General features: G+C 45.9%; 1 protein-coding gene across 4 annotated transcripts in view; it reads left to right on the top strand.

Moving 5' to 3' along the window:
- The first annotated feature begins 2,260 nt into the window (after positions 1-2,260).
- The window catches only part of OPTN (optineurin), a 42,827-nt gene continuing 22,345 nt past the window's right edge, over positions 2,261-22,742 (top strand). The window contains exons 1-6 of one of the 4 annotated variants that reach the window (XM_007126036.4): positions 2,261-2,455; positions 9,058-9,234; positions 10,089-10,291; positions 15,335-15,499; positions 17,734-17,807; positions 21,026-21,160. In XM_007126036.4, the coding sequence (XP_007126098.2) occupies positions 9,069-9,234; positions 10,089-10,291; positions 15,335-15,499; positions 17,734-17,807; positions 21,026-21,160 (743 nt within the window). In that variant the 5' untranslated portion in view covers positions 2,261-2,455; positions 9,058-9,068. Of the gene's footprint in view, positions 2,456-4,276; positions 4,437-4,900; positions 4,923-9,057; positions 9,235-10,088; positions 10,292-15,334; positions 15,500-17,733; positions 17,808-21,025; positions 21,161-22,742 lie in introns of those variants that run through there. The other 3 variants (XM_028495722.2, XM_028495720.2, XM_028495721.2) reach the window with 3 other exon arrangements.

Genomic DNA, 22,742 nt, shown 5'->3' with positions numbered 1-22,742 from the left:
ATTTCAGTTTTCTTAGCTGCACTTAGATTCTATCTACTCATGGAAGTGTGAGAGAGGAAGGAGGCACCCCACTGGACTATTCAGGAAACAGTGTCGGTTCTTTTTTTTTGGTGGGGGGGGCTGCGTTGGGTCTTCGTTGCAGTGCGCAGGCTTCTCCTCGTGGTGGCTTCTCTTGTTGCGGAGCACAGGCTGGCCTGCGGGCTTCAGTAGTAGTGGCTCGCGGACTCTAGCGCACGGGCTCAGTAGTTGTGGCACACTGGCTTATGGGATCTTCCTGGACCAGGGCTTGAACCTGTGTCCCCTGCATCGGCAGGCGGACGCGCAACCACTGCGCCACCAGGGAAGCCCCTACACGTATTATCCTTTAATCATCACAGTGACCTCAGGCAGTAAGCTCTGTATATCCAAATCCTTTATTTAAAGCCTTTGGCGTGAGCTCTATTTCAGAAGTCAGAATTTTTTGGATTTCAGGAAGGTAATAAGGTGCATGTAATTTACGTGATGTATCTCCCCAAGAGGGTCTGAAACAGATCTCATACAATCTAATTAAGGTGGCTTCAGTGAAACAAATAATCATATTAAGTGATATAAAGAATGTAAATAACTTTGCATCAGTTTGGGTCTGGTTCTGCCACCAAATGAATTGAGAAAGGCTTTGGATTCTCAGACCTTTGGAATTTGGGACCTGTATTAGAGGCCCCATTTTACAGATAAAGAGAATGAGGCACACCCAGATTAGGTAAATTGTCCAAAGGTCACACAGCTAAGAAGCGGTGGGAATGCTCAACGTCTCAGGAGCAAGTGGGTCTGGAGAAAACGACCCTGGCCGCTTTCTCTACCAGAAACTCACTCACCCTCAACCTTCTCACTCCACAGCTGGTGGCAGCCTTGTGTATGACGCCTCCCCCCACCGCTAACTATCCCACCCCATCCTATCCCCTCCCTGCTCCGAGCTTCTCTAATACTCATCTACTCTCTCCTTTAACATGGTTCAAAATACCGGAAGTGAGCCCGTAGAGTTGACTCGCCCCAGGCTCCCCTAACAAGCCCAGCAGGGACCCTCCAGAATTGGGTCTGGGGCCGGTACTGACTTGCTAGCCCTCTTTGCCTTGAGCAGGGGGTTAATCTCTGGGTGGTGTTAAGAGTCGGGCAGGAAGAGCTGGCCTGGAGCAGGCGGTCTAAATAGAGGAGTTGAATCCTTCAGGATACCAGGAGAGGGCGCGTCCCCCTTTTCCTATTTCGATTAGGACTTTTTTTTTTTTTTTTTCGTTTCCGTCTAACCAGCGAGCAGTTTGGGTGAGGAACAACGTGCTTGGTATCCCGCTGATTTGAGCAGCGTCAGCCTCTTCATTCGTAAATCAAGTTTCTTCCCACGTGCGATGCGTCCTTCTTAGTCTTCAGCACAAACCTGCTCCCAGACCCTCTCTCCCTCACCTCCTGGGACCCCGCCCTAATTTGTTTGATCTTACACGAGGGGCCTGTTACCCGGAGAACTGGCCGCACCGGCTTCGCCGAGACCTTGACCTCGCGATCAGACGCCTTGTGTGTCCTGTGTCTGCGTCCTTGCTTATCCCTCTTCGCGGTGCTTAGGATGCAAACTAGGGCGGCTCTCCCTCCTTCCTCGTCTTGTTTCCTCACTTTTCACGCTGTCTAGTCTGGGGGCAACCATCCTCCTCCGGTCCAATAGATCAATACTTCTGCCTTCCAGGTACAGTCCCGGTCGATCTAGTAATCCCACCTACCTGGAGCACCTGAAACCTCCGAGTGTCAACGGCTGGTCTGTTCCCCGGGAACAAGAGCCCCAGAAGCATCCGACAGGCTTTGTGTTTTTAATTAAAGGTCTAGTTCAAGGGCAAAATCGGGTGGAAAGCCGTGAGTGCTCAGTTAACTCTATCTAAATGTAAGGCCTTTAACAGAGATTGAGGTCTCGTCCCAAGGACGCCTGGGACCGTCGCCCTCTTTCGGTGGGGCGCAGCGGCCCCCGTGGCTCTGGACTTCTAAGGCACCCCCTGCGGCGAAGACCGACACCTCACACTCCATTTAATTAACAGTGTGTTTTAATTAACGCCGTCCGTCAGGGCAGTCACACTGGGTTAATGCGCAACCCGCATATTAACCCGCGTCCGGGCCTGGACCCTGGGAGAGCTGCGGGGCTCCCTGGGAGGCTGTGGGCTGGCCCACGAGACAGGCAGGGGGGAGAGTTGGGGCGGGGCCTGCGGTGGGCGGGGCCAGGGAAATTCCCGGGCGGAGGTGAAGAGGCCGGCGCGACTGTCAGCTGAGCAGCGCTGGGTGGGGTCGCGAGGCTGCGCGTCCGCCAGAGGCTCCGCAGCCCCCGCCGCCGCCGCCCCCGGCCGGTCCCCTGGTCGGCGTCTGCATCCGGGTCCAGAGCCCTCTCCCAGCGGCAACGATGCCGAGGAGGCAGTGACACCGAGGGAGGCCGGAGCCCGGGCACCGGGTGAGCCGGGGCAGGGGGCGGGCAGGGGCTCCCTCTCCGCCCTGGAAGCGGTTCCCGTAGCCGCCTTCCCTGCGACCCGGAGCCAGTAGGGACGTGAGTGGCGAGGGTGGGGCGTCCCCTCGGGTGGGACGGCGGCGCTCGCTGGGAGGGTTTCCGGGCCCTGGCGATCCTGACCTGGTGCGGAAGGGCAGCGGGGGCGTCCAGCCCAAAGCGCCCCTTTCCCCCTTTTTTACTCTCGAGGCTGGCCGCAGGTGCCCTCCTCTGTAGGTCATGAAGGTGGTCTGAGGCTGACATCCTTCCGCAGGTTGGGAATGATTGTTCAGCCAGTTCCTCATTATAAGGGAAGGGGTTAAGGACACACCTTTGGAAGACGTACAAACTACTCTAGCTTTACGAGATGGCCCAGGACACTAAAGAACCGGTGACCGCTCTCTAAGGTGGCGGGATTACTGAACAGCTGAAAGGAATCTTCATAAACCGTTGTGTCTAGGAGGGCATGTGTGTATGTATGTGTTTGTGTGTGTTTATAGATACATAGAGAATATGAATATGTGATGAGGCTGAGAACCCCAAAGGGATTGTTTCTATCGTGTAAGCTGCAAGCAGTGAGCATCGCTAAGAGAAAATGTAACCCAGGTTCCGTCTAGCCTCCTTCCTCCACCAGGAAGACTGCTGTATGGAAATTATATGCCACAGCACTGCTTAAGGATGAAACGGAAAACCGAAACTTAAAACATCAAAAAAGCCTGGGATCTGGTGAAGCAAACGCACTGTTAACAGAAGAACCCCTCACCCTTGCTCTTTGCCGGAAGGAGAGAAGAGCTAGGGGGCCCTGGCCACCCCGCCCAGGATATGCCCAGTTTGGAGTGGGCTGGGGAGGTCCAGTAGCAGAGGCCAGTCCAGGGACTGCCCCGTAATGCCCTGGGCAAGACAAGTCGAAATGTAGCCTGTAGAGAGGACAGTAATTAGAGTCTTCCGGGTGATTGGCCAGTTCTTCTACTGGGCCAATTTTAGTTGTTCTTTATGTATTGTGTACAACATTATAAAAGTAGTATTTTTTTTTTTTTTTGGTAACTGACGTCAAGTTGCATATTATGTTATGGGCTCCATCTAAACTCTCCGAAAAAACAAAAACGTTATTCTTGAAAGGAATTGGTCACTGTTTTACCCTCCCATGGAATCCCCACCCTTAGGTAGGGGCACATGGGTATTCTCTTCTCCAAGCCTCACTTTTTCTGAATTTTATAGAGACTTGGACTGAGTGATATGTTCTTTGGAATCTATGGAATAGTAAATCCAAAGGAAAAGGAAGAAATTAAACTCTGCGTTTTGAAAATAAAATCTGTTTCACTGAGAAAGAAAAAAATTATATTGAAAGTTCTCGTTTTCACTTTGACCTATTATGTGGGTTGAGTAATGGAATATGTGTTATGAAATGACATCCAGATACCTTTGTAGTGATATTTTTAAAGTGGTACTAATTTTCAAAATAAGTTGAGTTCAAGAATCTGGAAGTGAGTGCCACTGAACTGTAGAAAAACTCGTAATACTAGTATGTCAGGTTTGTGTTTTACAAGTGTATGACTTGACCTCTTACACTATAGCTTCATTTCATTTCAACAGACATTTTCTGAGAGCCTGCTCTCAGTGTGCCAGTCTGTAGGACGAATAAAATAGAGACCTTGACGTAGGTTTGATGGGAAGATTGACTGGCGTGGTATGATCACAGTACTGTACATAAAAGGACCAAGGGGGTGGAACACACAAAGCACTGTTGGGTGCTCAAAGGAAAGAACAGGTTATTTTACACAGGACATCTGTTCACGCTGGACATTGAACTGTCCAGTGGGAGTTTGCCAGGGTAAAAGCAGACCCGGGCATCTCAGGGAAGGGTAGGAAAGCAAAAGAAGGCCACGAACTGTGAGCTCTTTAATGTGCCTCAGGCGTGAGTGGCACTGGTGACAGGAGATGATACTGCTGGGTAAGTGGGGGCCAGCCTCTGAAAGGCATGTTTGTCTTGCTCGGGAGCTGGAGCTCTGTATGGGAAGGGTTTAAGCAGGGGGATGCCCTGGTATTAGGAAAGAAACCATGGAGGTAGTGGGGCTGCAATGGAAGGAGATGAGTCCAGCCATGGAGGAAGCTGTGCAAATTCATTCAGCAAGTATTTTTTGAACCCCCATATATGTCGGGTAATCTTCTAGGTGCTAGGGACACGGCAGTGGACAAAACAGATGAAAGTCCCGTACTCTGGGGGCCAGACAAGACAAGAAGGGCCTGACCTAAGCTGGTGGGGATTGAGAGGGGGTGGGAGTGACAGGACTCGGTGACCCGTTAGACTTGGGGGAAGAGCAAATAGGAAGAATCCAGCATAACTCTCAGGTTCCTGCCTTGGGTGATGAGGCTGTCTATTTCCATTTTCTGTATGTTTGCAGTTACAAAAGTCAGAGTACCATTTCTGGCATAAAAGGTAAGTCTTCTTTTACCCCCTTAACAGGATATGTACTTTGAGTTCTTTTTCCAGGATGGTGATGAGTTCAGTTGCTGCAACCTTGGAATGTTGTTACTCAATCCCCTTGAAAACCCAAACCAGAATTTGCCAATAGCCAGCAACTGTCTCTGATCAGGAAATAGGTTTCCCCTGTTTAAAACTAATTTATCCATGTGGGGCTTGAACCTGTGAACGCTTAATCAGCAGGCTCGGAGAATCAGCCACACCAGGGTAAGGACCTGGGTTTATTCTGTATTATTCTTGACGGTCCGACGACCAGTGGAGAGAAGTCAGTGTAAGGCAGATTTCTGTTGGATACAAAATGGCTTTCTGGCAGTCGGAGCCATCCTGGAATAGAATGGGCAGTTGCCTGCTAAGATCATGTGCTCATTTTTTGTGTCACTGAAGTCATTCGAGCCTGGTCTATATGACCATCTGCCATGGAAACCGGACAGGACATTCCTGCATTGAATAAGTTGGACTGGCTCATTTTTAAGGCCAACTCAGAAACAAGATTTAAGCTCACGCCTACGAAGTCAAGTCACTGCTATAATTACGTGACCTCTGGAATTAAGAACAATAATTATAATCAGGAATTTGAATAGCAGATCCAGGAATAAAATCTAGGAGATTTTGCTTTTGATCTTCCACCTTCCAGGTGGTTCCTATTTTTCCTCATTGGTGAAATCTCGACAAATCCTGTGCTAAATTAATTCACCCTTCTGTAGTTAAAAAAAAAAAATCTTTGCTTAGAAATGGTGCATTTCTGATCATTGGTTGGATTGTTATGAGAAATTCTGTTATTAGACAGAACCTTGGAGTAAATGGCTTAGTTCCTTAGTTCATAACCTTTGAGGATGTGTGCAAGGATTTATAATACATCTCTGCATTTTCTCAATTGAAAATATTTCAAGGTGATGCTAAACATTTAGAGAATTCAGCTTTCTCTAACTGGCATTCTACCAGTAGACACCTCATATACGCACTGTACTGTGATAGCTTGTAATGACGCCCCCCCAAATATTCTAAAATCATAAAATGCACTTTGAGTCACCAAAAATCAATTAAATTGCTTTTAGTAAAATTTTGTTTATAAGTATTTATGTGCTTATGTTTGGCATTTATGTTAACTTCTTATATACTATGACATTTGAATTACCAAACACTTTTCCTAACAATGCCGCGTAGCAAAGAGTTCACTATAATCGGGACGGGCGTATGTATTAGTGGGAGAGGGCAGCATGGCCACGAGGGTGCTGGGGTGTCCGTGTTTGACAGTGCGGGTTGGACTGTGATCTTGCTAGAAGCTTAATACTTTTCATAGGGCTTCTGAGCTGAAAGCAGCTATAGTGATCATCGTTTGCTAGACAAGTCAGTAAATAATCACAGAGGTCAGATGAGTTCTCAAGGTCACGTGTCTGGTTAGTGGCACCCGGCTTATTTTTCTACTTCTCCCTTAGCATAACCCGGGTTTTTTTTTTTTCTCTCATGTCCTTATAAAATCTGGGCAACCAGAAAAAGTTGATAAGTAGAATCGGTTTTAACTGTTACGGTTGTGCCTCAAGTCTTGGTGGAGATATAACTGAAAGTCAAGGAGGAAAAATATTGGAAGGAACAGTCTCTCTTCTCTCCCCTCCCCCTTCCCCTACTCTTCCCTCCCTCTGCTTTAGATACTTTAAAAACAAATCTGTTAAATGTCTCCAAAGTATAGTCTAATCCTTGAATACCTGAGGAAATTTAATATTGACAAGTGAATGACACACGTTACAAGGATTTTATCTTTGTCAATTACTTAGAATTTTAGTATTCTTTGCAAAATATATAGCACTGTTATTTAGTAAAAACCCATTTTTATGAAATTTTAGCGCCAACATAGTACTGTGCAAAAATGAGTTTTATGGAAAGTCAGAAACTGGCTTTATCCAAATTATTTTATGCAAAATAATACAAATTGTTTTATTGGGGAAAACAAAAGCAGTCTATTCTGGTCACCTAATGCTAAGAGATAGCACACTTTAGCAGTGTACCTCTTTCTAAATGAATCAGGATATGTAAAACACAGATGCTTTCAAAAGGCTCAAAATGCTTTATCCGTGTTTTTCACTTCATAGAATTGCCATCCTCATTAAAGAATTCCATGAGGATGCCTTTCCTATGCCAGCTGCTCTAGAGGAATCACGCAGGCCACAGTGCTGGGGGCCAGCTGTCCCCTCAGTAGCAGCCCTGTCTCTGATTTCCTACAGGTCCTTTATTTAATTTATTTTTTTAACATCTTTATTGGAGTATAATTGCTTTACAACGGTGTGTTAGTTTCTGCTGTATAACAAAGTGAGTCAGCTATACATACATATATATCCCCATATCTCCTTCCTTTTGCGTCTCCCTCCCACCCTCCCTATCCCACCCCTCTAGGTGGTCACAAAGCACCGAGCTGATCTCCCTGTGCTATGCGCCTGCTTCCCAGTAGCTATTTTACATTTGGTAGTATTTATAAGTCCATGCCGCTCTCTCACTTCGTCCCAGCTTACCTTACAGGTCCTTTAGACCAAAAGCAGGTCACCAGGCTCTCAGTTCCAGGAGACCTCCAGAGAGCCTAGGGATTGGCTCCTGCCAGAGTGGGAAAGAAGCACCGCTCTGCACCCCAAGGGTTTGGTGCGTTAACATACGGGCACTAATACATGGTGCTTTCCCCAGCTTCTGCCCTCACATGCACAGGGACTTAACAACAAAACCGTAACTGAAGCTTCCCTTGCAGCCTCTTAGAGAGATAGTCATTTGTACTCTGCCCTCCTGTCGGCAGTGGCAGGTTCTATCGGCACACGTGGGAACTTTTTACAGGGACAAGGTTCTTTGGACGCAGTGAAAATTTGTTAGTAACTTGCTTGTAAGCAATTCATTGACTGTTATTGCTAAGAAGTAAGAAGAAAAAATCCTTCCGGCAGCCTTGGTTATTTCTTTAAGATTTCTGGCAGTGTGCGATGGATGGGTGAAGTGGAATCTGAACTCTGGGTGAGGTGAATGGGCCCGCCTTCCATGTTTATCTATAGAGCACACCCAGAGGTTATACAGCGATAGATCAGAGAGCACTTCTCTCTCCTCAGCTTCCAGTGACTGATGCAATAACTCTGCAATTCCTCATGAAAAGGTGTATCATCATCTTTGTGAAATGTGAAAAGGAAAATGTTTGCCCACAGCATTTGATTTCTGTGTTTGCCCAGGTGGTAGGCCATACAGAAGTACAGTTGGGATACAGCCGTCTATCTTACTTATGGCCACACTGACCCCTCAACAAATAAAGTAGTATGCTTAAAATATTCTCAGAATATGCAACAACTAAGCAAGATTTTCTTAGTCTTTTAGAATGTTTTGCAAAAGTATCGACTGTGGAAGCCTAAGTATTCAGTGCTACCTTCACTGTGTGGCAGGGCTGGGTTCTGGAATCATCCTTAATGCTCGGTTGTGCCCTTCACTGAGTGACCTTGGATGAGCTATAAAACCTCTGTGAGCTCAGCTCTGCCACCAGGAAAATAGCTATCTAGTTGAGTTTTAGTGAGGATTAGAAACTGACAGTCTGGTGCGATGATCAAGAGGATAGTAAGCATCCGAAATAGGTTAGTTCTCCCTTTCCTCTCAGCCAAATATACAAGAAATAAAATATGGAGATTTTGTAACAATTAATTATTGAGATATAATTCACATACCATACAATTCACCCAAAATAGGAAGATTTGAGCTTAAAGATTTTTCTGGGGAAAAATCCATTTAATAATACTTTGCCCACATCTACAAATGTATATATGGAAAAGAAAGCCTCTTGAACTCCCCACATTAGGATTCCTGATCATCGTGATATCATGTCTGTCTCTCCCTCCTCTATCCCCCATCTCCTCACTGTACCCCTTTATACACCCTTATACACAGACATACACATACAAACTGAAGCTAGGATGTACCTTTTTTGTTTAAAAAGGAAGAATCAAGATTGTTCAAAATATAATGGGAGAGAAAGCACCTTGTAGAATACTTATTAGCACTTGCACATGGGCTTGTGGGACTCGTGAGGACGCCATGCAGAGGGGAACAGTTATATTTTCGGTTTGTGACTTTTCTGTAGGAACTGCTGCCATGTCCCACCAACCAGTTAGCTGCCTGACTGAAAAGGGGGACAGCCCCAATGAAACCACAGGAAATGGACCCCCCAATCTGGCTCACCCGAACCTGGACGCGTTCACCCCACATGAGCTGCTGCAGCAGATGAGAGAGCTTCTAAGGGAGAACCATCAGCTGAAGGGTGAGCAGCACCTGTGGCCCCATGTTTCTTCATTCGCCCCGGGCCTCCGGGGATGCCGTCCTTTGCTAAGAGCTTGTAGGTGCATCCCTTTCTCTGCGCCTGGTTCCCTGGGGGAAGAAAGAGCACAGAATTAGCTTTGAGTAAGGCTAAAGCTGTTTCCATTATTTACTTTTGGATACAGGTAAAAATAAAAAGTATGCATCTCCGGGAAATGGCATGATGACATTTAGCCCATTTAAAAGGGAAAAGAAAAAAAGGCTGCTATTATTACAGAGTTAGTCCTAAATATTACCTTAGAAGAAAGCATTCTTCGGGCTTCCCTGGTGGCGCGGTGGTTGAGAGTCCGCCTGCCGATGCAGAGGACATGGGTTCGTACCCCGGTCCGGGAGGATCCCACATGCCGCGGGGCGGCGGGGCCCGCGAGCCGTGGCCGCTGAGCCTGCGCGTCCGGAGCCTGTGCTCCGCAACGGGAGAGGCCACAGCGGTGAGAGGCCCTCATACCGCAAAAAAAAAAAAAAAAAAAAAAAAAAAAGAAAAGAAAAAGAAAGCATTCTAATATCTCCAGCCATGGTTTTTGGGAGAACCAGTGTTCGAATCCAGGAGTGATGGACCTCAGTCTCTGTAGTTATTAATAGACATTTTGTTATAATAAATCAATAAAATCAGTTTTATTTTCTTGAGACTCTTGAGGACTAGAGATGACATCAGACCCTGCTAGTCCCGTCTGGAAGTGGAAACCACTCACTCATCTTGCTTCGCAGTCTTTCCGGCTGACCCGGGGGCCCAGGCGGGTTCCATTCATGACCCCAAGTCCAGGCCCCTGGTGTGACACTCTCCCTCTGCACCCCATGCAGAGGCCATGAAGCTGAACAATCAAGCTATGAAAGGGCGATTTGAGGAGCTCTCAGCCTGGACAGAAAAACAGAAAGAAGAACGCCTGTTCTCTGAGGCCCAGAGCAAAGAAGCCAAAGAGCGCCTCGCGGCGATGAGTCTTGAAAATGAAAAACTGAAGCAAGAACTTGGAAAACTAAGAGGGAAAGCTGAAAGGTCATTCGAGGTGAGCAGGCTGATCAGTTGTGATTTTATTCTGTTCGTGTCTGTCGTGCAATCTTACTTGACCAGACTTCTAGATCAGAACCTTTCACGGTTCAGGCTAGATGGGTGCTTTGCATTATCTTGAAAGAAGCATGCTTGATGAGAAGATTGGTTACAATTTTAAGGGTCATGTATAATCTCTGGTGAAGGAAAGAAATGGGTAAAGCTTTGACCACATGGATTATAGTCAAAAGAGTGTTACGGTTATAAGTCAGTATTTTGTATTCATTATAGATGGTACGGAAGGACCTCTGCCTAGAACCATCCAAGTGTTAGTCGTTAGTTTATGTCTTTGATATAGAATTACACTTTAAAAATCTGTCACTCAGAATTTTCACTTATTGACCTTGTCCTTTCTCTCCGTCTAAAATAGATTCCTCGCTTTATGTTTTACATTTACTTTTGAAAACTGGTTTGACAAATGTCATGTGATATGAGGCTGTAGGGTTGCCACATTTCCACTGACCCAAAGAACCCAAGAAGTGTGCTCACACCTGAGAACGAGCATCAAAGATGTGAGTGAAAAAGCAAATCAGAGCACATTTGAAGCCTCTGCCCATAGTCTAAGGCTCACTGGGTATTATTTGTTTAGATGGACGTCTGCAGTTCATTTTCTTCCAAACCTAGAACTTAACAGCTTTAGGGAGGATGGAGCACTGGGTTAATTCTTGGATATCAGTGGTTTTCTTTCTTTTTTTTTTTTTTTTTCCAGTTCATTTACAATATTGTGTTAGTTCAGGTATGCAGCAAAGTGATTCAGTTATATAAATTTTTTTCAGTTTATTTTCCATTATAGGTTATTACAAGATACATAGTATAGTTCCATGTGCTAAACAGTAAATCCTTATTGCTTATCTATTTTATGTACAGTAGTTTCTATCTGTTCCCTTATATTTTTCTTTTCCATTATGGTTTATTACAGGAAGTAGTTTGTATCTGTCAATTCCATACTCCTCACTTATCCCTCCCCTCATCAGTGATTTTTCTTGAGCCTTTACCTTGAACTTTGTTGATGTCTAATTTCTTAAATAGGTAAAGAATACAAACAAAGAAATAAAATAAGGAACAGAGAAATAGGGAATAATCTAAAGAATGAAAAGTTGTTTAGAAAAATATCATAGTTTATGTCAGTGATCTTACTCATCAACTCCTGCTCATGGGACAACGAAAACATTCAGCTTTAATAAATTTGTATTTGTATTGGAAATGTTTCATTATTGATAAGATTTATCATGTCTGATGCTTCAGTTTGTCTTACAGTGCAAAGAGCATTAAGTCACTTCTTTGGGCGAAAACTCTCATTGTCTAAATATTTTTGAGGTAGAATACTCTGAAGAAGTGATCACGGGGATATATGAGTAATTTTCTACTTGCTGGAAGAAAATATCTCACTTTGTTTTCCTCCCTTGGCTTTTGGGATGTGGGCTGACAGTTGGCTTCAGCCTGCGGGGCCCAGCACTTTGAAGCCAAAAAGGAAGCTTCCAGAAGCAGTTTGTCTGCCTGAGATGGTCTGCCTGTAGCTTTTCCGAAAAGGCCCCAGTGTTGGAAGAAGGTGAGGTCAGAAGCTGGAGCTCTGGAGCTTCTTTCAGTGCAGAGATCAGCTGAAGCAGACTACAAGCAGGACTCAGAAACGAGGCCTTGGGACAAAGTGACATTTAGGACTCTTAAAAACCCTTGGTCATCAGCTGTATCCCGCCAGACTGTTCCTCCCAGGCCCACCCCTCGCCCCCCTGCCTCTTCTGTAATGTTTGTCTCCTGGACCACTTGTGGTGGTGGTGGTGGTGGTGTTTTGTTTTGTTTTTTAATTTTTTAAAAATTTATTTAATTTATTTATTTTTGGCTGCACTGGGTCTTCGTTGCTGCGTGCGGGCTTTCTCTAGTTGCGGCGAGTGGGGGCAGTGCAACGGGCTTCTCACTGCAGGGGCTTCTCTTGTTGCGGAGCACGGGCTCTAGGCACGCGGGCTCGGTAGTTGTGGCTCGCGAGCTCTAGAGCACGGGCTCAGTAGTTGTGGCTCGCAGGCTCTAGAGCGCAGGCTCAGTAGTTGTGGCACACGGGCTCAGTAGTTGTGACGCACGGGCTTAGTTGCTCTGCGGCATGTGGGATCTTCCCGGACTAGGGCTCGAACCCGTGTCCCCTGCGCTGGCAGGCGGATCCTTAACCACTGCACCACCAGGGAAGCCCAGTTGTTTTTAATTTAGGCCCTCATCTTCCTGATTTACTAAAGCTCTCAAGGCCTCAGATTTTCCTCACTCAAGCTGGCCCATCTTTGCTGCTGCTTCTGCAGGATGCGCCCCTCCTCCCCACCCACCCACCCCCACAAGCCATCAGGGCCTCTCCTGTGGTCTGTGTCACACAAGGGAAGGGAGCAGGGAATTTCCTTTGGAAATCTGCCTCTGATCTTTAGGGTGAGGCCGAGGCATTAGTGGTTCTGTCCAGTTTCACTGAATTATACATCATAATGATCTCTAAAGAGTACTTTTTAACTTTTAACTACAGATGGCCAGGCAAAGGTCATTAGATAGACTGTTGTTTTTGGATTATAAAATGGCATATCAGCCTGGGCACATTTCCAGGACAATACAAGCACAGAAAAAGACAGAGAAATTGTTGTGTCACGAAGGCTAATCGATGCTAAGTGCTCAAAACTGATGAAAGACATAACAAATAATGGAGCTGGGCTTGAGATCCAGAGAATAAGCCCTGGAAGTTTAGTCCGGGAAGACGATGGACAGAGCCTTAACAGTGAAATGAAGAGAAATTTAAAGTGTCACCTCACAAGGTGTTTTATAGCCAAATAAGCAGATTCATAATTTCCCCAGGACGGTTAAGAGATCCGCACAGTTGCAAAAAAGAAAATTAACCTGACATCTGAGATTTTAGAGTCATGGCCTTATATCCCTGGTCCTCAGACCCTTGTTTAAAACTCTATTTCCTTCCTTAAAAGTCCATTCTACACAGTATCCTCGGGGAGGGCAAGAGGATGGATGTGAAAATCCCTCACAGAGTGCAGTCTTGCCCTTCCCTGCCTGCTTCCTAGTACCAGGCTAGGCAGTACATTTTCTTTTATGTTTTCGTGCCTTTAAGTATACATTTCTTTGGTCTGAGTCATTACCAGGAGAGACTGCACAGGCTTCGAACCTTTCCTTACAGACCTAACCCTTCAGTTTTACAATGAGTTGCTTTTTTCTAATGCCTGTGGGAGTTTCCTAGCAAGAGAATGGTCCAAATGAAGGCAGAGCATGATTCCACTGGTGTAAGGGGCACTTCCATGCTGCCAATTACTACCAAGCCCTCTCTTCTTTTTTTCTTTTCTTTTTTTTTTTTGCGGTACACGGACCTCTCACTGCTGTGGCCTCTCCCGTTGCGGAGCACAGGCTCCGGACGTGCAGGCTCAGCGGCCATCGCTCACGGGCCCAGCAGCTCCGCAGCCTGTAGGATCTTCCCGGACTGGGGCACGAACCCACGTCCCCTGCATTAGCAGGCGGACTCTCAACCACTGCACCACCAGGGAAGCCCAAGCCCTCTCTTCTTAATACTTCATGGACTAGCTGGTTTATGGTCCGTGCACAAGCCTTTCTGATAATTTTTTGGTTTTACATGCTGCCAATTACTACCAAGCCCTCTCTTCTTTTTTTCTTTTCTTTTTTTTTTTTGCGGTACACGGACCTCTCACTGCTGTGGCCTCTCCCGTTGCGGAGCACAGGCTCCGGACGTGCAGGCTCAGCGGCCATCGCTCACGGGCCCAGCAGCTCCGCAGCCTGTAGGATCTTCCCGGACTGGGGCACGAACCCACGTCCCCTGCATTAGCAGGCGGACTCTCAACCACTGCACCACCAGGGAAGCCCAAGCCCTCTCTTCTTAATACTTCATGGACTAGCTGGTTTATGGTCCGTGCACAAGCCTTTCTGATAATTTTTTGGTTTTACTATAAGCCTTTGGGCCTGTTTACCATTCCTTAGGAGATCTGTCATAGGGTGTGGGTGTGTGTGTGTGTGTGTGTGTGTGTGTGTGTGTGTGTGAATTTTCTGTGTGTTGCAATCCTCTGATAATCTCAAGTGTATGTATTTCTGGTGGCGCCATGTCCATAAGAGCTGTGAGGGAAGATATCAGAGAGGCTAAGAAGGTCACGGCTGGAAGAGACCCCAGAGACCACGTGGTACCACGTCTTTCTTTCTGAGCCGAGAAAACTGAAGCCAAGACACTGAGTGAATCTGCTCAAGGTGACACATGCTCTGATTAGCAGAGTGTGGACTAGAATCTGCTCTCCCTTTTCCCAAGTAAAAGCACCACATGCCAACAGGCTCTTTCTCTTATGACTTTGTCATATGTAGTAACTGCAACAGGATGACCACAGCAGGTACTCAGGGAGATATTAATATTTATTATTAATGTTTATAGAGGCCGAAATTTAATTTTTCCACCCTTGGTACCAGCCTCTGAATTTTCAGTTTTCTTATGTCTCACCAAACTTATTTTTAGCAACCTTAAAACATGAGCATAGAGTACTGTAGCAACCAGAGTACATACCTGGGAGAATTGTGGGCCTTTCGTTGTGTTTTGCCGTTACTGTAACGTTATGCCCTTGGTGCTTTGGCTTCTGAGTAGACATGACAAGAACGGGGAGTGTGGGGGTGGGTATGCATTTGTAGGGGGAAAAAAAAGGCAAGAGGTTGAGTTGTGGCAGTTCTTTGTGGAATTTTGGACTAGAATTTACAAGTCTACCATTGCCAAAGTCTGGTTGGTTAATTTCATGGCATCAGATTATTTCAGCATGCTGAGGAAGCCTTTCTTGTCATGAGGTTATTTTAACTTCCAATTATTTGCATACGATAAAATAATGTAAGCTTTTCCATTTTAATTGGCATGTCAAAATAAATTGCTAAGGATAAGCTAGAATATCCTACTATAAAGCACAGCTGTCTTGCCATGGGTATGGAGGCACTCGAGTTTGATGGCCAAGTCCCTAGCGTGACTCATTAATTCCCTTTGCTCCTCGTCCCCAAGGTCCCCAAGGCAGAAGCAGAACAGGAAGTGGAACAGCTGAAGACCCAGGTGGCACGCCTTCAAGCTGAAAAGGTCGATCTGCTGGGCATCGTGTCTGAATTACAACTCAAGCTGCTGAACTCAGGTGGCCCCTCCGAAGACTCCTTTGTTGAAATCAGGATGGCTGTAAGTGTGTTGGTTTTGTTTTAAGCAAGTTACAAAACCTCACCTGGGCAGTTGCTACAAATACCACCATTTCCTTTCAAGGAAAGCCAGATAGTGGGGAAACTTCAGCGTAGTCAACGTAAATGTATAACATAATGCTTGTGGCTATCATAGCTGAAATGGAAAATACTGATTACCTTTTATGACCAAAGAGATAGTCCTTTTTTCTCCAGTATGTCCTGACAAATTTATGTTACTGACCTAAAAAGATAAAAAGGCATAAACTTTTTCAACCCAGGTCTCAAAGCTGTGTTCAGCATTTCACTTAGGTAAGCGGAGTTGTGATCAGATGTGGTAAAATCAAAAGGCTTTAAAAAACACTTACTAATAACAGAACCCTCTTTTCAAGGTCTTACGAGGAACGTTGGTATATTAAAACTGAGAAGTGGAGAAAAGAAAGAGCAGAGCGGCTCTGGTTGTACCCTCAGGGAATACCCTGGCTTGTCCCTCCCCTCTAACGGCAGCTGCTAGGGAACCCCCGAGGACAGGGTTTAAAGGCAGGGTGGTCTAACTGGCATTTATGCGCAACCCCAAATGACGCGAGCTGGGCGAGGCAGCACGTGCCAGCCCATCCCTGGTGGGAAGCATGTGTCGGGGGAACTGGCATGCAGGCAGTCCTGCTAAAGAGCACAGAAGATAAGTGAAGCCCAGAGGGACCTCTCCTCCTCTGCTACTAGAAAAAAACTGCATACAGGGTGAGGGAGACAAGCACAGGAGGAGAAAATCCTCCCTCATAAGCACAGTCATTCCAGCTTTGTCACAGTACACGTCTGATACAGGCAGAGAGGTTACCTGTGTCTCTGAAAGAGAAAACTCGACTTTGTAGGTAAGTGGGAGTGGGGCGGGGTGAGGGGCACCTTACGAAAAGCTTAACTAAGGGATGTGTCTGAAATGGTTGAGTGCCACTTCCTTTACCTTCTCATTTATTTGCTGTGCACAAGGTGAACAGAGTTGCAAAATGGCTCTTAATAGCCCTACCACCCACGCCCCTCATAAATTTTAGATGAATAGGGGCTGAAGTCAAGCGAAGTAAAATACTAATCAGGAAGTGCACTAATGTCAGAGTACTCTTTCTGCGAGTGAGCAAAGATTATGAAAACACAGCGTTGATCAAAGAGCGTTAATAACCTTCTGCAGATAACTGATAAAATTCAGAAAGCCCAAGGAGTGTATCAGAAGTTTCCAAATGAGGCTTCTTTCTTTGGGATGAGCGGTTAGCATAATATTCTCCCTCACTGATGAGTGACAGTTATTTCTAGTGTCAACATGTTTTTCTTGCTTTGCTTCTGTGAACAGAAAAACACTGCCCAAGATTTAGGAACAGTGTGCACACAGAATTGTCTAGAACCATCTCTGTATTTTTGGAGGATCTTTCTGCTAGCTCATTGGAAGAGAAATGTCTTTCAAGGGACTTCCCTGGTGGTCCAGTGGTTAAGAATCTGCCTTCCGATGCCGGGGATGCAGGTTCGTTTCCTGGTCAGGGACCTAAGATCCCACATGCTGCAGGGCAATGAAGCCCACGTGCCACAACTAGAGAGAAGCCGGCACGCTGCAACGAAAGATCCCGTATGCCGCAATTAAGACCCAACGCAGCCAAATAAATAAATAAATATTAAAAAAAAAAAAAGAAAAGAAACATCCTTCAAATCATTTAAGTGGTCTTAGTCTTCCTGTTCCCTAAGTGGCCCGAGATGCATACAGATTTCTAATAGGAGCTAACCTATGCTTTGTGAGCCTTGCCCACAGAAAACAGCCTTCTTTTCAACGTGGCTTCAGCAAGTTCTAACATTTTGCATGTTAAAGGACTGTGTGGGAAAGGTATGTGGAACTGTCACTAGCTCTCTGTGACCTTAACCTGGTCGGGGAGAAGGGAACTGCCAAGGAGAAAGAGAAGAAGATAAGCTTTCCTGTGTGGGCGGTCAGGTTGACTGTGCTGAATGAGAGGAGCCCGACCTTCTCGACCTCCTCGTCTTCACCTGGGTGTTTATAATCCCGATGGGGAGTGCAGGTTGAGGGAAGGGTAAATTTCCATTACATCTGAGTGACCGAATTTAAACATCTCACATTTCCACGTTTGATAGGTTCCTTGGGTTGTGTGTCATCCAAATTCCTGCTCTTTTGCCTTTTTCTCTTTTGATAAGGAATTTGTTTTGCAGACATACTATGTTAAATCCCTTTCATTTCTGCTTTTACAGGAGGGAGAAGCAGGTGTGGCAACGAAAGAAATCAAGCCAAGTCCTGGGCCCACAAGAACTGATTCCATTGACACGTATGTGAAGACAGACTAGGGCTTTCGGACAGACACGTTGGGTAGTCTTGTCGCTTTCAGCTGTCCCCTGGGAGGCCAAACATGGTGGGCTGAAAAAGCCACTTATTAATTTATACCGGGACCTTTCAAGAATGTTCCATTTGAATTGCTATTTAATGTTGCAGCCCAAACTGGTGGAGAAGAAAAACTGTTTGGTGCCTTTGTCGGCGAACTAACCCCTCACCACTCTGTGTAGAGGTGTTTCACCTCCATCAGATGGGCAGTGAAAACAAGCTGCTTCTCAGTTACGAGACCCGTGTTTCCTAATTTGTTTACCAGCAGTCTGATCCGGACCAGGCTGCCCAGCTGATAAGCGGGATGTTTCCATTTTGTCTTCCCTGTTCATTCCCGAGTACAAGCCAAGGTGACTAATTCAGGATAACCTTCCAGAGCAATGACTGTTGTTGCTCTGAGTGACGGTGGCTGTTTTTTGAAAGTGCCCAGATATCTTACCTGGGGAATTGCAAGTAGACTTGTGACAAGTAGATATTAGGAAGCCGACATCTTAAGAGGTGGGGGGACCTTGAGGAGGAGACGGCAGGGGAACTGGGCACCTGAGTCTCTTGCAAGTAGCTCTGACCCAGAATACGCTGTCAGCTCATCCTCTGTAAGCAGGTTCCTACTGCATGTCTCTGCTTAAGAAGAGTTATCTGAAAATTTCCCTAAGGATCTCTTCCCTCATAGGCTTTTTTTTTTTTTTTTTTTTTTTTCCTGTGCGCGGGCCTCTCACTGCCGTGGCCTCTCCTGCTGCGGGGGCCCGGCCCCCGGCGGCGTCCCTCATAGGCTTTTTTTTTTTTTTTTTTTTTTTTTTCCTGTGCGCGGGCCTCTCACTGCCGTGGCCTCTCCTGCTGCGGAGCACAGGCTCCGGACGCGCAGGCCCAGCGGCCACGGCTCACGGGCCTAGCCGCTCCGTGGCATGTGGGATCCTCCCGGACCGGGGCACGAACCCGTGTCCCCTGCATCGGCAGGCGGACCCCCAACCACTGCGCCACCAGGGAAGCCCCCCCTCATAGGCTTTTAATATCTTTTTTCTATAACTTGATGAATGTACTTATAAAACATAAAAATGGGTTATTGTTTTTTTCAGTTATGCTCCCAAGCCTTTGTATAAGGGAGAAAATCAGGATTAGATAATTTTTCATCAAACAGGGCAGTTGGCAGAAATGAAAGTTATTCCCTTTTTTAGTTAGAAATTCCTCAGCTTCCCCCTCTCCCCTATTGCTTTTTTTTTTTTAATTTTTTTTATCAAACAGGGCAGTTGGCAGAAATGAAAGTTATTCCCTTTTTTAGTTAGAAATTCCTCAGCTTCCCCCTCTCCCCTATTGCTTTTTTTTTTTTAATTTATTTTTATTTATTTATCTTTGTCTGCGTTGGGTCTTCGTTGCTGCGCGCAGGCTTTCTCTAGCTGCGGCGAGCAGGGGCTACTCTTTGTCGCGGTGCGTGGGCTTCTCTCTAGTTGTGGCGTGCGGGTTTTCTCCTCTAGTTGTGGCGCGCGCAGGCTCTAGGGCGTGTGAGCTCTGTAGTTGTGGCGCAGGTTCCAGAGCGCTTGGGCTCTGTAGTCTGCGGCAGGCAGGCTCTGGTTGAGGCGCGCCAGCTCAGCAGTTGCGGTGCATGGGCTTAGTTGCCCTGTGCCATGTGGGATCTTAGTTCCCCGACCAGGGATCGAACCCGCGTCCCCCCGGGGCACGAACCCGTGTCCCCTGCATCGGCAGGCGGAACCCCAACCACTGCGCCACCAGGGAAGCCCCCCCTCATAGGCTTTTAATATCTTTTTTCTATAACTTGATGAATGTACTTATAAAACATAAAAATGGGTTATTGTTTTTTTCAGTTATGCTCCCAAGCCTTTGTATAAGGGAGAAAATCAGGATTAGATAATTTTTCATCAAACAGGGCAGTTGGCAGAAATGAAAGTTATTCCCTTTTTTAGTTAGAAATTCCTCAGCTTCCCCCTCTCCCCTATTGCTTTTTTTTTTTAATTTATTTTTATTTATTTATCTTTGTCTGCGTTGGGTCTTCGTTGCTGCGCGCAGGCTTTCTCTAGCTGCGGCGAGCAGGGGCTACTCTTTGTCGCGGTGCGTGGGCTTCTCTCTAGTTGTGGCGTGCGGGTTTTCTCCTCTAGTTGTGGCGCGCGCAGGCTCTAGGGCGTGTGAGCTCTGTAGTTGTGGCGCAGGTTCCAGAGCGCTTGGGCTCTGTAGTCTGCGGCAGGCAGGCTCTGGTTGAGGCGCGCCAGCTCAGCAGTTGCGGTGCATGGGCTTAGTTGCCCTGTGCCATGTGGGATCTTAGTTCCCCGACCAGGGATCGAACCCGCGTCCCCTGCATTGTAAGGCGGATTCTTTACCACTGGACCACCAGGGAAGTCCCCACACAGCTATTTTGTAATAACAGCTTCCTTACCCTGTTTGAAAGTATTTTAAGGAGTCAGAGATGGATTTTCAGGTTCAGAGTTTGAGCTCTGGCAATGGGGACTGGGATTGAATCCTGGCTTTTTGTTAGATGTGTGACCTTGAGTAGGTTACTGAAAGAGCAGGTGCCACTGGCATCAGCATAGTCGTCCAGAATGTTTAGTTGCTGCAGTGCTTGTTGTGGTTTTCTTTGTCATTGAACTGCCTCTTGATTTAATCTGAGTTGGAAATCAAGAAAAATATTTGACATGCCAACAGTGCCTACATTTCTCTGCTCTAATTGTTTGAAACCAGAAACAAAAATGATTTTCTTCTCCTGACTAGAGAACGTGGTGGTTTCGGTCGAGTTGGAGAAAGGCCGGTGGTCTGCATGTCACCATGGGCAGCACACATGCTTGTGCCCTTTGTATGACTGTGGTCTTCCTGGAGATTAGTCCTCTAGGAAAGCCGGACACCAGAAACCAGGGCTACCTCTGCCCCACTGTTTGTGTGGGTCCTGTGCTCTGGTGCCGTGGACATGGTGATCACTTGGAGGAGGTGAGCACGTGCAGTGTGAACCGAGCCTACCCATCAGTCCCCACTCCTTCCCTGGAAAGCATGGAGGAGTGAGGCACTGGTGGTCACCGGGCCAGCTGTGCTTGGTCTGTAAATGAGAATTAACTAGAGAATATTCTGGAAAGCAGTTCCTTTAAACTGGTTCCAGTAATATTCCTAGACTCTGACATTTTTGTTTTCTCATGAAAACCTTTTAACCTTTATGCTGTCCTGATGTAGGAGTAAATCTGCAGAAGGTGCCAGGAATTATTTGGAATTTGAGGAATTAACTGTGAGCCAGCTCCTGCTTTGTCTAAGGGAAGGAAACCAGAAGGTGGAGAGACTTGAACTTGCCCTCAAGGAAGCCAAAGAAAGGTATGAAATAGGCAACGCGAAATATGCATACATTGCTTTTTTAACAGCTTTATTGAGATATAATTAAGATACCATACAATTCATCCATTTGAAGTGTATGTTTCAATTTTTAGAATATTCACAGAGTTATGTAGCCTTTACCACATTATAATTTTAGAACGTTTTTCCTTTCAAATAAGCAACCCAATACCTGTTAGCACTCACTCCCCATTCCTCCTAGTAATTCTGTCTCCATAGACTTACCTTTTCTGGACACTTCATACAAATGGAATCATACAACATGTCGTCTTTTGTGATTGGCTTATTTTATTTAGCATAATGTTTTCAAAGTTTATCCATGATGTAGCATGTGTCAGTTCTTTTCTCCCTTTTGTTGCCAAATAATATTCCATGATGTAACTAGACGACGTTTTGTTTATCTCTTCATCATTTGATGAACATTGGGGTTGTTCCCACTTTTGCCCATTATGAATAATATTTGCTCTCAACATTTATGCACAATATTTTGTGTGGACATTTTTTTTGTTTTGGGGGGCGGTACGCGGGCCTCTCACTATTGTGGCCTCTCCCGTTGCGGAGCACAGGCTCTGGACGCGCAGGCTCAGTGGCCATGGCTCACGGGCCCAGCCGCTCCGCGGCATGTGGGATCTTCCCGGACCGGGGCATGAACCCGTGTCCCCTGCATCGGCAGGCGGACTCTCAAACACTGTGTCACCAGGGAAGCCCTTGTATGGACATATTTTTAAAATTCTCTGGGTATATACCTAGGAGTTGAATTGCTGGGTCACATGGTTACTGTTGAATATTTTGAGGAACTACCAAACTGTTTTCCACGGTGGCTGCACCATTTTACATTCTCACCAGCAATGTATGAGAGTTCCACTTACTCCACATCCACGCGAACACCATTGTTGTGTATCTTTTTGTTTATGACCATCCTTGTGGATGTGAAGTGGTATCTCATTGTGATTTTGATTCTGTTTCCCCAATGGCTAATAATGTTGGGCATCTTTTCATGTTGGCCATTTGTATATCTTCTTCTTTGCCCATTTAAAAAAATTGGATTGTCTTTTAATTATTGAATGATAAAGAGTTCATTAATATTCTGGATACAAGTCCTTTATGAGGTATATGGTTTGCAAATATTTTCTCCCAGTCTGTGACTTATCTTTTCACTTCCTTGGTGGTATCATTTGCAGCACAAAATTTTTTTATTTTGATCTAGTCCTGTTTATCTGTTTGGTTTTTTGTCCCTTCTGCCTTTGGTGTTTTATCTAAGAAACCATTGCCTAACCCAAGGTTACAAAGATTCACCCCTTGTTTTTTTCCTAAGAGTTTTATACTTTTAGCTCTTAAATTTAAGTCTGTGATCCATATTGAGTACATTTTTGTGCATGGTGTGAGGTCAGGGTCCAACTACATTCTTGCATATGTAGATATATTGCTGTCCCACATCATTTGTTGAAAAGGTAATTCTTTTCCTCACTGAATTGTCTTGACACCCCTGGTGTAGATCAGTTGACCATAAGTGTAAAGATTAATTCCTAAATAAAATCAATTTTATTCAATTGATCTATATGTC

The sequence above is a fragment of the Physeter macrocephalus genome, chromosome 11 (assembly GCF_002837175.3).
Source record: "Physeter macrocephalus isolate SW-GA chromosome 11, ASM283717v5, whole genome shotgun sequence".
Classification (NCBI taxonomy): Eukaryota; Metazoa; Chordata; class Mammalia; order Artiodactyla; family Physeteridae; genus Physeter; species Physeter macrocephalus.
Note: the sequence above shows the minus strand (reverse complement) of the source record. Positions and strands in the feature narration are given on the sequence as shown.